General features: G+C 41.7%; 1 protein-coding gene across 1 annotated transcript in view; it reads right to left on the reverse strand.

Annotated features, from left to right (window-relative positions):
- Positions 1–963: 963 nt before the first annotated feature.
- Positions 964–17540, reverse strand: part of trabd2b (TraB domain containing 2B) — an 84504-nt gene continuing 67927 nt past the window's right edge. Inside the window, exons 5-7 of the mRNA XM_034146341.1 lie at positions 9310–9406; positions 3730–3996; positions 964–2175 (exon numbers count right to left, since the gene is read on the reverse strand). Of these exons, the coding sequence (XP_034002232.1) occupies positions 1935–2175; positions 3730–3996; positions 9310–9406 (605 nt within the window). The 3' untranslated portion in view covers positions 964–1934. The remainder of the gene's footprint in view (positions 2176–3729; positions 3997–9309; positions 9407–17540) is intronic.

A 17540-nucleotide genomic window follows, 5' to 3' on the forward strand; every position in this document is an offset into this window, starting at 1 on the left:
TACATGTAAATATATATGTTCAAATATATTACAGTATTCATGTGTTAATAAACCCACTTTTCAAATAGATTCAGTCCATTCAAGTTGAAAACATGTTCTAACAAATCTAAGTTGATAATAAAAAAGCCCAATAACTTATTTTCATAACAAGGTTGAAATAGACCCTTCCTATTTCCTCTTATTATAATCAATCTGAGGCTTCTGTTTTAAGGAATGAGCTGCCAACAAAATAAATGAAACCTTATGGAGAGCTGTGATATAGGCAGTTTTCAAGTATCAAGAATAGTTTACCTACATTGGATTGATTTGTGCAACTTTGAACTGAACTTAATATACCTCTAGTGAGTGGCCCAGCCCTTTGTATATTTTTCTGTATGTGTAGTAGATTATTTAAGTGAAGTGTTTCCCTGTTTGGCCAGCAGGTGGCAGACTGAGATCACATGTTGTCTCTTTTACCCCTTATGGTCTGCTCAGTTATGTTTTCAGTATAATATTTGGGTGTGTACACTGTAATCAAAAGGTCTTTAACCCGCAGTCCAACATACTGTAATGTGCATTTACTCTTTTCAATACACTAAGTTAAGTGTTAAAGAAAGCACGACACAGGTTAAGCTTTGTCATCTGCCAACTTGTCACATACACACGTCACTAAATGTAGCCTAATTGTTACCACATTAATTCATGGTTTCATGAATATGCATGGTGCTTAATAATAAATACATCAAGAAATGAATACATTGATGCCACTAACTTCATCCAAGTTGATCTTACTGTGATTATTAAATATAGCCATTGTAATAATTCACATATGACATATTACATATATCAATTCATATAGGAATATGAATGTCTTTAGGAGGCTGTTCATTATATTTCAATCAGTTTTTTCTCCAATGTCTGGCCATGAAAGTCAAACCCAAATGATGTGTCAACCGGGATCAAAAAGAAATCTTTCAGCAATTATTCGTTTTCAAAGTTTATTTTTACATTTATCTTCAAAAAAAGCAAGAAAATATACTCTTTTCTTCCAGAAATAATAAATATACAATATTTCTTTATGAACAAAATGCACAATTTACAAAAAAAGTGGCAACTGAGTGCTCCACCTCCTACACAGTACTGTTTAACTCTATGCATTCAACTCATTTACCACAGAGTTATAATAACTGTTATTAGTATGTCCTACTCTCAATATTAAGAAACACTTGGTCTTATTCTATACAGTATTACAGATTTTAGTAGATGGAAAGTTCCACCAGGGCTGGGCAACATGAAGACAAATCACATATCCCAATATGTATGACCAAATACCTTGATATCGGTATCCTTATTTTATTTTAGGGTTGAAATGTGATGCTTTCTCAAAATACTACACAATGATAATTTGGAAAAATGATCATCAGTACTGTGGATTTAATGTCCAAGTAGGAAGACGTGCTGAAATAACCTGGTATATTCAGAAAAGCCCTCCCCCCTACTGTAATGCAGCCTTTAAAACCAGGAAGAAATAACACTTTTATTATGTTATCCAAAATCTAAGAAGATTTCTAGTCTTATTTCCCAACACTGATATATTACCCAGCCCTCTGTTCCACCACACAACTTCTTAAAACATGTTTTCATTGTGTTATGTGTTTGTTATTCCACCATAATACTTTATTGAGGTTTGCAAACTCCAACACAGTCCATTGGTTGCTTGGCTGAGAGCTTATTCTGCACATTCGGAGACTTGTAAATGTTCGTAAAGTCTTCTTCAGGCTGTATCTCTCGCTGTGGGTGGAGGCCGACAGCAGGACTGTTCCTCCATCTCTCGTCCTGCGTGTGAGATGCTCATTCCTTGTTTATCAGGTACATTCCACTGCTCTGGTATGGAAGAAGGCAGCAGTGTGTGTGTGTGTGTGTGTGTTTAGATACCGCTGTTGTTGTCTCCTCGGTCAGGAGGTGAGCAGCATGTGTGATAACAGCCAGGCTAAAATACACGATGGTGTGAGCGCGCTGTGCACGGAGGCTGACTGAGCAGAGCGGGGGGTGGGGGGGGGAGAGGAGGGGGAGGCAGGGTCAGGGTGCTCCTTTGTGACGGAGCTTTCTGTTCGTCTGTGCTGCTCCTGGTGGGTGAGAGGAGGCTCCACGGTCACATAGCCGTTCACTATCCTCACACTGGGGGGAGGAGTGGTGCTGCAGGAGGGAGGAGGACACAAGATAACAGGGGTTTAGCTTCTTTGGTGATCAATCAACACAAATATATCTTCAATCATTTTGACAATGTCAATTTTAAATCTTTAAAGCAAACAATGCTTCAGTTTTTCTCCAATGTGAATACTTTATAGCTGAATTTATGGTCAGAATCATTTACAAAAAGGCGTTGCCAGATATGTCGAGTCAAGTGCTCTTACATTTTGAAGCTTTTTTTCCTCGAATATCCAATTCAGTTTAACAATAATAAGAATGTTTTACTTCATATTTTAGTTCACTTGGTCAACAAAATGTGTCTTACTTTTTATAAAATTGTATTATGCAGTTTGTCAACATTACATCATATACACTTTTTATTTATTACTTCATGTTTTTTGTTTTTTTATTATGTCATTTTGAGCAATCGCATACATTTCCTTTGAGATTATTGAATTTCATCTTATCATGTCACATTTTATTGTATAAGATTTTATCAAATCATGATATACTTCCAAAAAACAACCTCATACAATATAGAGCTGAAAACCAATATAGTGATAGAAAAGGCGTTATTGTCAAATGAACAATATCTACAGGGTGGCTGTTGGCAATGAAACCTAGTCTAAAGCTTCTCCAACACGGCAACATTTATCATACTTAAAGGAGAGGTGTCATGGCCATTTCCACTGATCATAATTCCATTGTTGAGGTCTACTAAAATAGATTTATATTGTGCATTTTTCCAAACTCACATTGGTTTCTCAAACAGCATCTCTGTAAACTACGTGTATTCACTGAATTTCACTATCTGCCTTTAACGGCTCGTTGGAGCTCCAATAGCTCCAGCCCCCACCCTCCCTGTGAGCACAGTGTGCTCTGATTGGTCGGGACGTTGTGAATCGCGCTGAGCTCCGTGGAGGTGTTGTTTCCTTGTTTAGGATACACAGCCAAACACAGCCAAACTCATCCTGAGCACACACAAACTCACAGCCGAAGTAAAAACAATAAGTGTGGCTTGATATTGAGTAAGAAAAAGGTTGATAAACGCTGTGAGAATGGGTCTGCAGAGAGAATTTCGCCACGATCCCAACTGTCTGTTATCAGCCTGCAGCCAGGGAGGAGAAATCAGCTGAGCTGCCTGTGTGTGAGGAAGTCCGTGGATTGGTCAATTTGGACCAATCAGCGGGGGCTTAACGTAACGGCTCCGCGGACGTAACATAACGGCTCCACGGATTGGTCCATTTGGTTCCGGGTACCGCATGACCGTATCGCGTCATAGCTCTGGGCGTGGCTACTGGGTATCCAGACGTCACGATGCCCAGGAAGAACATGAGTAATCTCCAACGAGGCGTTTTGGGGAGGTATTTTCTGTGTTAGAGTTTTACTCGCTACAGGGTGTACTTTGAGGGTTTTGACTCTGCACACCGTTTACATGCATAAAAACCTTCATAACACACAAGGGGACGGGTAATAACCGGAAAAGCATGACACCTCTCCTTTAAGGCAGAAAAGAAAAAAGACATAAAATAGCACGATAGATGATCGTAGATATCTCACCTGTCCCCGATGCGCACCCACAGGTCACTGAAGAGGCGGGGCCTCCCGTGGCCTCTGTGAGTTTTGCGAGGCCGTTTGTGTCGTCCGAACTCCTCCAGCTGGCTCAGGCTGTCGGGGAGCAGGATGTGAGGCAGCTCCTCCCCCCCGAGGCCCGGCATGTCCTCCGGCTCCTCCAGCTCCAGCTCCGTGTCGGGGGAACCGGTCATCCAGCTGTCTGTAGATGAGGTGCTGGGGTCCGTGCCTTCAGAGTCTTCAGCTGGTTTACTCCTGGAGGAGGAAAGATTCAAAGGCTTCACTGTCATGTTCACATTGGCTAGAGCAGGGGTGTTCAAACTTTTTTCACAGAGGGCCACATACAGAAAAACATACGAAGGGCTGGGCCACTCACTAGAGGTATATTGCCTCATAGGTTCAGTTATAAGTTCGAAAAATCAATCAAATGTAGGTAAATGATGCTTGATACCTGATAATGCCTTAAAGGTCCCATGACATGGCCATTTCTACTGATCATAATTCCATTGTTGAGGTATACTAGAATAGATTTACATTGTTCCAAACTCGCATTGGTTTCTCATACAGCATCTCGGTATAGTATGTGTATTCACTCTCTGTCCTAAACGGCTTGTTGGAGCTCCTGCCCCCCCCCCCCCCCCTTCCTATGAGCCCACTGTGCTCTGATTGGTCAGCTCGCCCACTCTGTTCTGATGAGTCCACCACCGTTACAGCGGAACATCAGTGATTATGTGTTACAATGGCGTTTGTTAGTACCCAGAAAATGACACCAGTAATGACAAACAGATGAGAATGCCGCGTGGGGTCTGGGTGCTGTGTTGGCGGGACGTTGCGGGGCTCGCTGCTCCGCCCTTTGAGGCTCGAGGAGCGGACAGTGTGAGCTGGGTTACTGGTACACCCAGAACTCAGCCTGAGCACAGAGCCGTGGCTGAGAAAATATAAGGCTGAGTGTGTGTGTGTGAGGAGCTGTTACGTCACTATACTCGTTACGTCACTATACTCGTCACAAAAAAATGGAAAAAGAAAAATCTCCAACGAGGCGTTCTGGGGCAGCATAGACAGGTCTTTTCTGTGTTAGAGTTTTACTCGCTACAGGGTGTACTTTGAGGGGTTGTAACTTTGCAGACCGTTTACATGCAGAAAAAGCTACATAACACACAAGGGGACGGGTAATAACCAGAAAAGCATGTCATGGGACCTTTAAGAAAAAAAGCTTTCTAGGGTTTACTTTATTTTGTTGGCAGCTCATCCCTCAAAACAGAAGCTTCAGATTGCTTATAATAAGGGGAAAATATGAAGGGTCTATTTCAAGCTTGTTAGGTAAATAAGTTATTGGTCCTTTTTTTTAACAAAGATTTGTTAGAAAATGTTCTCAACTTTAATTGACAGAATTTATTTGACAAGTGGGCTTATTAATACATGATTACTACCGTGTAATACATTTTTACCTATATATTTAAGAAGTACAATATAAGACGGGCCGTAGTTTGGACACCCTTGGGCCAGAGTGTAGTTTTGGCAATGATAATCGGAAGTCCTAGGCTCCTTGAACAACACAACATACAATATTGAGTGTACTGTATGGTGGTGCAGGGATGAGGCATTTCTGTAGGCTGACCCAGAAGTTAACATCACACTGGTTCCCTCGACAAAAAGCCAATGGGATTTGTTTCCATTGCATTATCAATTAACGCAGAAAATAACACATGTTTATGATGCTTGCAAGTTTTATTCAACAAGATAATCTCCTTATATTTACCTGAAACCAGAAGTAAGAAGCTAGTGTTAGGGTTTAACCTGTTAAGCCCTGAGCCTGTTTTCCAGGCCTCAGGCTCGAAAATGACATGCCCAGAACAAACGACTATATCTTCACTTCTAAAAGGGTTAAATTAATAATCTTTTTTCTCAAAGCAATGATAAACCTGTGAGTTGGATGTGGAAAAGTCAGAATCAATATAGATGCTTTTATTTTAAAGTAAATTCAGATTGAACATAGTAAAAAAATGTAAATTATAGTGTCCGTCCAAAAAAAAAACATTACTAAAAGCTTTAGGAATCCAAACTATAACATATAATAAGTACCCTGTATCAAGATTGATGCAAAACAAGTGACATTTGACCTTTTTAGAGATGTTTAGCAAAAAAAAAAAACACTTCTAGGGTCATTTGGGTGGATCATAACTACCTGCATGCCGTCACTAACGGGCCGTCTCCACAGCAGCGTTAAAAAATCTTGAAACGCTTCTGCCCATTCACTTTGAATGGGGTGACGTCACTTTCCCTCACTTTTCGCCGAAATGGATTGTGGGCAGGCGAGCGGAGATTCTCAGGATTTTGAGGATTCAAAGTTGAACAATGTTCAACTTTTGAGGCTGAGGTGGAAGCGTCAGCCAATCAAATCCCGTGTACGCAAATCTGACAGTTCAAGCTCTAGCCAATCAAACGGCGTGTATGCTGGGAGAGACATACCGCAGGTCATTTCCTCATATTCCAAAACATGGAGGAGAAATTAGCGGTAGGGAATCACCTGGTGCTTTATGACCAGACCTACCGGGATATAAACCGGAGGAGCCAGGCATGGAGGGAGGTGGCAGAGACAGTGGTAGGTTTTCGCCTGTTTTGGGGAGTTTATATCCAGTTTACTTCGGGCTTTTTGGCTTCGTATGTCAGGGGCGGGAGATTCATGTGATTGGTTGATCGCAAAAAATCCTCAAGCTTCAGATACGCCCACCTCCAAGATTTTTTTAACGCTGCTGTGGAGACGGTCCGTAACACTAACGTAAAGGTGTTCTAATTACGTTAATTGGTCATTTCTGCACCATTGAATACTTTACATAAAATAGTGCCAGAGACATACTGATGCAAGTAAATTGAGAGTAAAACATGTAAAACTTTACAGTAGAATCAATTCAATAAACTGTAATAATATACAAATAAGTGGATATGTTTAAACATATAAATGAACCGTTTTAAAAAAATATGTGAGCGGTCAAACTTCAAAGAGTGAAAGAGTTTTATGAATTCTTATGTCGCATGTATTGATTCACTTTATACTCAGAAAAGCCCACTTAGTAACTTTGTACCAAATGAAAACGAGGTATATCAAATGTATCACTTTGACTTATAGAGGGTAAATCACATTTTGTGAGTCGGTAATTGAAACTGTTTCACTTTTCAAATGTTATTGTTTGTGGTTTCTGGCCAATATTGCTTTTCCCTTAACATGTCTTGACTTCAATCAAGGACACGAGCACCCCATAGGACGCCTTGCCCTATAAACCCTCCCCCTGAGTGGCAGAAATCCCCTGCAGCCAACATTAGAGGAAGTTGTAACTCCTTTGGCCGTACTGTTGCTTCAAAACTGACATCTGCCCGGAGCAGACCACCCAGAATCCCCGGCCTCTCCTCAAAAACTTTTGCCACGCTGCTCTGTCCTCCAGTTACTCATACTTTCTCCTCTCCTGTTCTTTTCCTGTCAATGTGGCTCGCATATGACTTTGTTTTTCAAGGTACTGTAGACCAACAAAAAGAGCCTGAACACATCATCGACACTACAGTAATAGTCTGTTTGCCAGATCGTAAAAACGTACTCGTGCACCCGGAAATGTTGAGTACCCCAACGTTTTATGTTAGAAATGTATAGTATAGATCCCAAGCTCATAGAAACTACCGGATGCTAACTTGCATATGTTGGGCAATTTGCACAATTAGCATAAGTTGCATGTTTAGCATTAATTACCATATGCAGACAATAGTTACAAATTGGCATGGCCCATTTCGACAATCTTGGAGTGGGTTTGGAGGTAATTGAGGACTTTGAATCGATTTCTGACATTTTTCAGGATGAACAATTTCAGTTTGGACCAGAAAGTGGCCATATGTGTACTCCTGGTGGGCTCATGCATTTTTGGTCAATCTCAAAGTTTAAGGCGACTCAAAACTGCAATCTTTTATCCTAAAAATGTCAGAAATTGATTACACATCCTCAATATACCTCAAAAACCACACCACACCAATACTTTTTTACGTACTATAAATTTCTAACATAACACTTTGGAGTACTCCACATTTCCAGGTTCACACTGCTGGCAAGTCGACTATAAGGGAAACAAATAGTCTAAAACAAGTAGTCAATAATCCTCTTATTCTCGTGTCCAACTTTGATACTACTTAACCCAATATGATGGATTGCAGGATGGATCTAACTCAAGATCTCCTCGGCTCTCTCATCTCCCTCTGATCATCATAAATTCAAAGTCTGCACTTCTACTTCCACAAACATGAACCCCCCCCTCGGTCGGGGGTGATGATAGCGGCAGGCCTGCAGTCAAGCTTCTGTGGAGCCAAACCCACCTCCACTCTTCTCCGCCTAGTCAGTCGTACGATCGCTCTTTCAAACCTCCTGCCTATCGGTCCGAAACACTCAAAGTCTGAGTCTTCCCCAAACACCTCTCGCTCTGTGGTGTTGCTCCTGGTCTGTCATGTCACCCTTGTATCAGGAAGCTAAAAGTGTCCGTGCACAGTGTGGTTGTGTGTGAGTGTTTTGCGACCACAGTAAGTCAGTCCACTTGTCAGCTTTCAAACCGCCGGCTAAAACGGAGCGGTGGGAGATAGAGGTGTGCAGGGTGAAATCACAGCTGGATGGATGTGTGGGGATGTATTTACTGTTTTTAAGAGGGCGCCCCTTGTTTCCAATTTCACCCTGATTCAAGTGGCTTTTGCTGCTATTTTATGGGCCCATGGATAAACCTCGTAAGAGTGGAGCTGCTCTTTGCCAAGGAATGGGATCACACACACACACACACACACACACACACACACACACACACACACACACACACACACACACACACACAGAGTGAGATATTAAGAGCGTTTGTGGAAGGGTTTCTGTGCAAAAATGTTGCGTGACTCCCGTGCTAGTTTGAGTGTGTGTTAAACCCTCCTTGGCACCGTGCATTCCTCCAAACACACACTTACATGCTTAAGTGTGTGTTTGTGTTGACCCTGGTACCAGTGGCTGCTGAGAACAGGCAGAACCACCCCTGGCAGCTCGCCCTCTGGCAGGCGGGAGACAGGGGAGGAAGGTGAGGGAGTTGAGGATGTATCAAAGGGTTCCTGCGTAGCTTAGCTTTTTTATATGTTACAGAGCAGTGTGTCTGCGCTTCACTTTAATAAATCTACCGAGGTTAAATAGCTCGATTCCACGGAGAGCTAGACGGATGTGGACTGGCTGAGTTGATGGATGTCCACATATATCTGCACGCCTGCCAAGAACTAAGAGTGCACAAATGCTCTGATTCACAATCCATATTGCATTATTGGTGTGATGGTAGCAACAAATCCCTCCTGCCTTGTCAGAATCAAAGCGAGCCTGATTACAGCATTTAAAACCTTATCAGATTCAGTATTGTCAAACAATCACTGTTGGTTTTGCATCAGATGTGTTTAATTAGTAACCCAAGCATTTAGCATTTTTTCCTGACTATATATAGCAGACTTTCTTTGTTTCTTTGTAACCACAGCTATTTCATCTGTCATTAGTTTAGCTCTCCTCTGCTGGCTCACCCTGTGTCTGGCTCTGGGTGATCAGGATGCACGTGGACGATCTCGTAGCCCTCCTGCCTCAGGAGCTCCAGCACGCTGTGGTTCCCCAGGAAGTGACCTAGTAGTCAAAAAAGACAAAAGAAAATCATTTCAGATATAAGTGAAGTAAGGGAATTGAAGCCCGTTTGTTTGCTGAGCATGCATGTTGTCTGTAAGAATAAATATAACATGGAAAAAAACGTTTTGATGCTCACAACAGCTTCAAATTGTGTGCATAATCAACATCTAATATTGAGTAATCCTCACCCACCAAAACAAAAAAATCTAAGGGCTAGGCAATTAATCAATATTGTATTGATATCATGACATAAGACTACTGTAGATATTGCTTCAGTACAGGAAAATCATGATCTTAGTCATTATATCTACATTATTGATGATTATTTATTAAAATGCTAATGTTTGAAATTGCTTAAATCCTCAACAGCACACCCTACAATATCATCATGATATCAATTTTGAGGTATTTGGTCAAATATATTGTGATATATGATTTTCTTCATACCTCTCAGCCCTAATTTATCCATCCGATATTTACATATTATACCAGTTATCCTGCGGTATGATTGTGAACTATCTGTGAGATGACAGAGACTGTGTAAATGAAAGCTTGCCTGGGCCCACTTGTTGCTCTCTAATGACCCCGCACTGTCAGCACTCAACCTCTGTCCTCCACCCTGTATATGAGTCATCAGACCAACATCAAACATGCGGGCCCGGCCCCACGCTGATAAAAGTTTCTTTTTTGTATTTCTCCCAGCCGATAATCCTGCATGTCACTCAACTCAGCAATAAGTTGTAATGTAGCCTGACATCACCTCCACAACACACACACACACACACACACACACACACACACACACACACACACACACACACACACACACACACACACACTCCTTTACAGAAGAATTCATATTTGTGGACATGCAAAAACTTCCAGGAATTCACACACACACCTCGTTTCTCTCCCGCAGCTTATTAACAACACGTTGACAATATTGGAGCCTCTTACTCTCTTTGTGTCAGGGCCTTCTGCTCCCACTCAGCTCCTCACCCCCCGCCAATTGTATCATTATAATGTTGGCACGCGGTGTTACACTTTCTTGGCAGCCGAGTTCAAAGGCAGCGATGGGAGAGGCTGCGGAGAGAGAGGAGGCTTCTAACAACAGAGTGTCGGCGAGATCACATGGGATTACACCAAGGGGGGGGGAGGGTGAGCTTTTGTCTGGGTGAAGGTGTGTGAGTGTATTTGTGTGTGTGTGTGTGTGTGTGTGTGTTCTTGCTTTGTCATACCTATGCAGACTTTATAACAAGTGCAGAAGTGAAGACAGGGTACTTGAACTGAAATGTAGGGTTAGGGGAAAAACTATTCAGCTGAGAATGAAGATTCTAAATAATAATGATATATAATAATGATATTTTTGTAGTATTTTTTTTCTAATGCCAAATAGATTTTGGTACTGCTGTACACACACACCGTTATTTCAAGAATTGGCATTTAATTGTTTAGAAAAATCATGCAAATTCAAGCGTATTTTTGAAATTGCCAAACATTTGAAAATATGTAAATGCAGATACACGATTTACTTATTGCTTACCGCGTTTCTACGTTTACCTCCGCTACTAGCTTGCACTGTTTCATTCTGCTGTTATCTGATTGGTTGCTCATTGAGGTCAGCGGTAAATGAGTTGAAATATTTAGTGCTTTTCGAGCAGTGCAAAGGCCGAGCGAGGCTTCTGCCTAGTCAGCGTTACCACTCTCCATAGAAACGAAACAGCAACGTCAGTGCAGAGCCATTTTACCGTATCTTTTGAATGCACCCCCTTTAGCAAGTCTGCTAACAGATAGCACATTTGGCAAAGTAATAGTAGCTGGTTTTTGATGCCATGCTTATGGAAGAACTGCAAACAATGTCCTCCACGGTTGATTTATGTTAAAATATAATAGTATAAACAGTAAGAAGCCTTTATAACTGAAGCACAGTAATATAATCCAAATCACTTCCTAAATGTACAAACTCAAAAAGTACCACTTAATACCTTTAATACTACCAATTCCTCTCTTACATTCTTCTCTGTTTTCTCTCACCCCTTTCTCCTAATGTGGGGGCCAGACTCAGCTCGTTCAGTGACCGCATGCTGACAGATTCAACCTCCTCATATCTGTGTCAAGCAGCTATTTCATTAACTCCTGCAGCCGGGGGCAGAGCGAGCCCCTCCTGAGTGTTCGGCCCGGTGTGAGGTCAGGCTGCATGTTTCATGGGCTGACTCCACTTCCTCCACGCGGCTGTTTTGCATAACACACTCAGACAGAGCAGTGTGCGTTTGTTTGCATGATGGAATTGTAGTTTTCCTTCAGTGCCTGCAGACGACCACGTGTTTTTCATTTCTCGGACACACCTGTTGCACATCTGACGTTCTTAAAGCATTTCATCTGCTCAGGATCCCTTTTTAGTGTTTGTTGTCTTCAGGATGCTGTAAACATGCACCTACTCCTTAAACAACTTACTACGCACACGCACACGCACACACACACACACCACACAGGCCAGCTAATCAAACACTTATGTCTGCAACGGAGGGCTAAACACAGACAAGAATAAACTACAAACATACACTTAGGCACACATGCCCCCCCTCACACACACACACATTTCAGGGTGAAACCCACCACTTGTCAAACTTTGGTAACTTGATGTTTGAAATTAAATTGAAGGATTGGACGGTTCCTCTTGATTTGGGACAATTTGTCCAACAAACAAATGTTTTTTTCCTCCAAATTATGCCTTATGGAAAAAGCTTATTCAGCAGCTTTTCATCTGACAACATGTGTTTTTGTTTGTTTGTGTGCTTTCGTGGTTCATCCCTGTGTGTGGCTGAGCGACTGGTACAGATAATAGCTTTTTCCGTACACTTGACTGTGAGTGGGTTGGAGTGTGTGTGGGAGGCTGGGCTGGTGTGTTTGTTTTCGGTGTATCCAGACAGTAAACAGTGTGGTGCTTCTGAAGCAGAGGGCAGGCCCAACAATCAGCTGCTCTATCCACGACGTAATGAGCGCTCCGCTGACTGCTAATCGCTCCCCTGCTGACTGCACTGCTAGTACACTACAAAACATGCTGCTGCTGAGTGTGGGAGGTACTTATAGTACTAGAGCAAAGTATCCTCGTACAATGGTTCTTACGACATCTTCCGAAAGGTTTTTCCTCTTTCTGCAGTCTCCTGCAAATATCCAGCAACATGTGTCCAATTAAGCTTGTTGCATGCATTGCGATCATTAAAAAACGTCATCACACTTGGTTAGGATAAGGCAAGGAAATGAGTTGGTTTGGATTAAAATAACTGCGGATGTGGCAAAGTTAATTAATTATTAAATTAAGTCAACATCTGTGTTAAAATAATAAGTGTTGTTACTTAAAGGGGACCTATCATGCAAAATGCACTTTTGTACGTCTTTTATACATGAATATGTGTCCCCGGTGTTCCAGGGAACTCACCAAGTGTCAGAAAACACAACCCTCTCTATTTTCCTCCATACCCAAATCTCTAAAAAAGGGGCTGCAACGGATCTGATAAAAACTGATCCAGATTTGAACACTGTCCTGACGTCAGGACGGTGGCGCTACGGCTATTGGGCCAACTCCACCAATCAGGAGGAGACAGCCACGGCCAGTGCCGTTCGAAAGCGCTGGAGACGTTGTAGTACATATGCCAGGCCTGTAGGTGGTGCTGTTCTCACAGAATCAGCCCTTGCAAAAACAGAGCTAAAAAATTTCAAATAGAGTGGCGAAGTCCCTCCCACTTACTTCCGGGGTATGGGACCTTATTTCGGAAAAATTATGCATTGAAGTCAATGGGGAGAGAAAACTTATCTTTCGATCCCGTTTGAATTGTGCCATGAATTACACATATGATGTTTGTCAATCTTAAAAAATAATTTCCATGTCAAAAAAGTCACAGTTTGTCGTAAAACTGTTGAAATATAAGACTATGAAAAATACGCAACTAGAAAGACTACAAATCCCAGAGTCGCGTAAGTGATGTCACAATTGTTTACCTCCACCATTCAGATACCTAAGATCAGCGCAATATAGATATAATCTATCTATATGGCGCTGGCTAAGATAAGATAACTTTAACAAGATGCCTGTGTGCTTAGTACCAGGTTGTTATTATACCAGCAATGGGTCTTGCTCGTTCTTTTGCTTCCCGTCTGATGAAACGACCAGGAGTGGCTTGATCAAGTTAGCTACCTAGCTAGTAGCTAGCACGTTAGTTAGCATTACAGCCTTGTCATTTTTATTAGCCTTAACATGAAGTAACATTAAGTAACCCAAAATGTTAAACAGTAAGAGTAGTAGTCATATTTCGTGAACCCTTTGAATAGTACTGTCACCGGTGTGATCATTCTATAATACACCATTTAATTCCGGGGGAGAAATGCTAACGCTAACGTTAGCATCGGCGATCTTTTCTACTTCATGCTATCTGCACAAATGGTTGACATTAAACATTAAAACGACCAGGCAGTTCAGAGAGAATCAAAGGAAGGCAGGCAGGCAGCTTTGCATGACATTCTTCAGGACGTGTTTCATTGTGGTGATAGTGAGGGTAGTCAATCGTTTGTTGACAAGACAGTAGTGACGGCCATCTTGGTGAGGTGTGTGGTTGACCAGAGATGTAGTTCATTTAGCGTTTCACACAAACAAATGTGTTACTTCACAGTTTTACGACACATTTTTTTTTTTTTTACTTGCAAAATTATCTTTTAAATTGACAAACATCATATGTGTAATTCGTGGCACAATTCAAACGGGATCGAAAGATAATCTTTCTCTCTCCATTGACTTCAATGCATAACTTTTCCGAAATAAGGTCCCATGGGGCTCAACCGGAAGGGGAGGGACTTCGCCACTCTATTGAGCGAAATGAGGCATGGCTAAAATGCATGATCTGTTTGGTATTTTGAAAAACAAAAAGTATAAATATGCCTTATTATTATTCAAATATAGCATGATAGGTCCACTTTAAGTACAACAAGTATTTGACAAAACTTGCTGGTTCACAAATATGTGGAATACAAAATAATTGATTTTGTGTGACATACACTAATTTGAGTGCATTACTTTTCATAGCTAAAGCAAACAGTCGATGACAGCAACGTGTAATTACTGTATATATATGACGTTTTTCACAAATAACTTGATTTGACATTTTGTGGTGTAAACATCAAGTGTTTTCTACAGGAATGTATTAACAAAAAATTATATTGAAAGAAAAACGACAACGAAAGTGGAACAAGAGGGACGCCATCTACATACTGTTGGTTTTCAATAACAGACTTAAACACAATTGAAAACATGACTTTAAAAGTCCTCATCCAATTAAAGTTAGCACAGAGAAGGCCCTATATTATTTCAAGGATGTAATACTTATTGCTTCCTTGTGCGGCATCGCCATTAGCACATAGTTGTGATGTTCTGCAGCTGTGAGCAGTTCCTCTATTACCAGGATGAATGTTTTTATGGTAATGTTCAGGCACTCACTCAGAGCTCTTGGTTAGGGAAACATCGTGGTCTTGGTTAAATACTGGAAAAGTCTAAAGTGAGACAGGAAGTGTTGACTTACTTCCTAACCTTAACCAAGGAGTCTCTTGCCTAACCCTAACCACACTGCTCCGATATCAAAGTGTATGCCCACTGACTGTAGTTCAGTGCATCAACGGTGTACCAACAATTCAACGGTTTGAGTTTTTGGGTATATTACATTACAATTCCAAAGCGACTTACTGTAAGTAGACTCAACAATGAAGATACAAACTCAAAATAGCAAGAATCCTGCAAGTACATTACAGGTTTTTCAGGTATAATAGCTTAAAATGCATTAGTAGTGTGGAAGTGGGACACGGCTTTATCTTGATCATGGTGCAGAGTGATCTGTTGAGTTGAAGACAGAATCAGCGTCACTTGCGGTAATGTGGCTTAAAACCACTTACAACCACTTTCACATATCACCCAACCCGCTGCTGTCATCGCTCTAATGAAGCAGATATGAATAAAATATTTTTCTTAGCTCAGAGAGATTCCTTTTTTAGGTAACTTTTTGCAGTGTGTGCTCTACCTTGCAGGGTGTTTCCCCTCCCGCGGCTCCTGAGAGCAGAGTTAATGACCCGGTTACTCCTCTGTTTAATAACCTTTCCATCCTGATTTCCACTTACAGTAGCGACTCAATGCACTCCACTTCTCCTCTTGTCTGTCTGTGTTTACTGAAGCCACCTCTTGTCTCAGGACTATCTCTTTTATCTGTCTGGCTTTCCACACTTAATCATGTCTTGTTAAAGCGTCTGTGCTTCTCTTGCCTTCTAACCTCTATTTGTTTTACTTTCTGTCCGTCCGTTTTTCCCCCTCATCTAATTTTCCATGCAAGTTTGTGTATGAATTTGTTGCATGGGGCGAAGTTGTTTCATATCTCTCTGGTTGGTCCAAGAACTGAGGCTCACAGGAAGAGAAACAAAAATGTGGTCGCAATTACACTGGGTAAACAATGGGTCAGCTGATGCGTGCTTGTGGTTTAAAAACATCCCACATGTCTTGAAAGCAGACCACCTCATACGACAATTGCAATCAGAGCACAAACGTTAAGAAAAAAGAGAAATACAACTTAAGGGAGGAGAGTAGAAACAGGATGGATATGTGGAAAAGCTTAAGGGAGTGAATAGAGGAGTGGAGGGAGGATTGATTGATAGATAGAGAAAAATGTTATCAGTGGGCGAGAAGGATTGCATCGACGCACATCTTCCACCTGAGTCAGACTGCATGCTGGGAACTGTTACTTTACGGTCCAAGAAAACACAAGCGTTAGCCTTCAGGTCATTCGAGCAAAAGATGAAAGGGAGATGAGGAAAAAGAGAGAATACAGTGAAGAAGAATAGAGAGGGGAAATACAATCTACTTCACGGTTTACGATGGGAGGGTTCCTCTTCACATTTGTTTGAAGATATGTGGGCAGGCTGAGGTGATGTGGAAAATTCCTCTCATCCCCATGTGTTTGTGTGTTTATGTGTCAAATGATTGACAAATTAAAGGAAAAACTATCAGGGCGGATTTGGCTCAGGGGGGAAATGGGCTTCTACCAATTGGAGGGTCTTTGTTTCGTTCTCCTGCAATCCAAAATGTCGTTGGGCAAGATATGTAACTCTAAAATGGCTCCCATTGGCTTGGTCTATGGTATTGAAGTGTACTCATATGGAGGAGTGATATGGAATGTAATATAACATATCAGTTGTTGGACCACAATGAGCCACCAGAGCAGATGTAATGCTTCTTTGCATGGCATGAACTTTATTGGAGTTATTTCATAAAATGTTGCCTCATTTAGGCCTAGGCTCCACGGGAACGAAAACGGGTTGAATCCGCATATTTCTCATGCGTATAGCCCTTTAAGCTCGACGACGCCGTAACGGAAACGTAGAAACAGACCCTGCAAACGACAACGGGTCCAAAGGTGGATAGATCTGGGAACGGAGCGCTCTGGGGGGGGTCCAACGGGGCCGTGTGGTCGCCTATACGGTCATCCGTTTCTGATAATGACGACGCAATAGCCCCGCCTCTCCCCACCTCTGCTGCTCACCCCCGCAAAAGTACACAGATTATTTATCTTTATCTCGATATGGACATAAACGCGAGTGAAGTCTAATCTGACAGGACGGAGACACGCAGCTCCTCCCGCTGTGATGCAGCTGGAGGAGCAAAACACACACTTCAAGTCAGATCATCACCCTTAGCTATTTTAATTACCTCTCAAACTACCTAAACTAGTTATAAATATGTTTATTTTTACTGTCGGGTATACTTACTGGATCAGCTGCTGCATGAGACAGACACTGACGCTGTGAGAAGAGAGGAAAAAGAGACAGGCTCCGTGTATTTTATTATTATATATCATTATAGAGTCGTTATTAATTTGTTTTAAAGCTCAATAAATAACAATGAAGACCTTTGACCGGCACTTTTATAATTTTGTCCGGAAGATTTAAACTTTAACACACGTTGACCGGCGAAAAACTCTGCCCGGTTCCCTCGGCCCCCACCGCAGAGAATAAACAGAAGTGCAGCCATGACAACCATTCTTCTTCGCTGCTTTTGTGGAGGAAGTTGCTGCTTTTGTGGAGGAAGTTGCTGCTTTTGTGGAGG

Source organism: Trematomus bernacchii, unplaced genomic scaffold (assembly GCF_902827165.1).
Source record: "Trematomus bernacchii unplaced genomic scaffold, fTreBer1.1, whole genome shotgun sequence".
Taxonomy (NCBI): domain Eukaryota; kingdom Metazoa; phylum Chordata; class Actinopteri; order Perciformes; family Nototheniidae; genus Trematomus; species Trematomus bernacchii.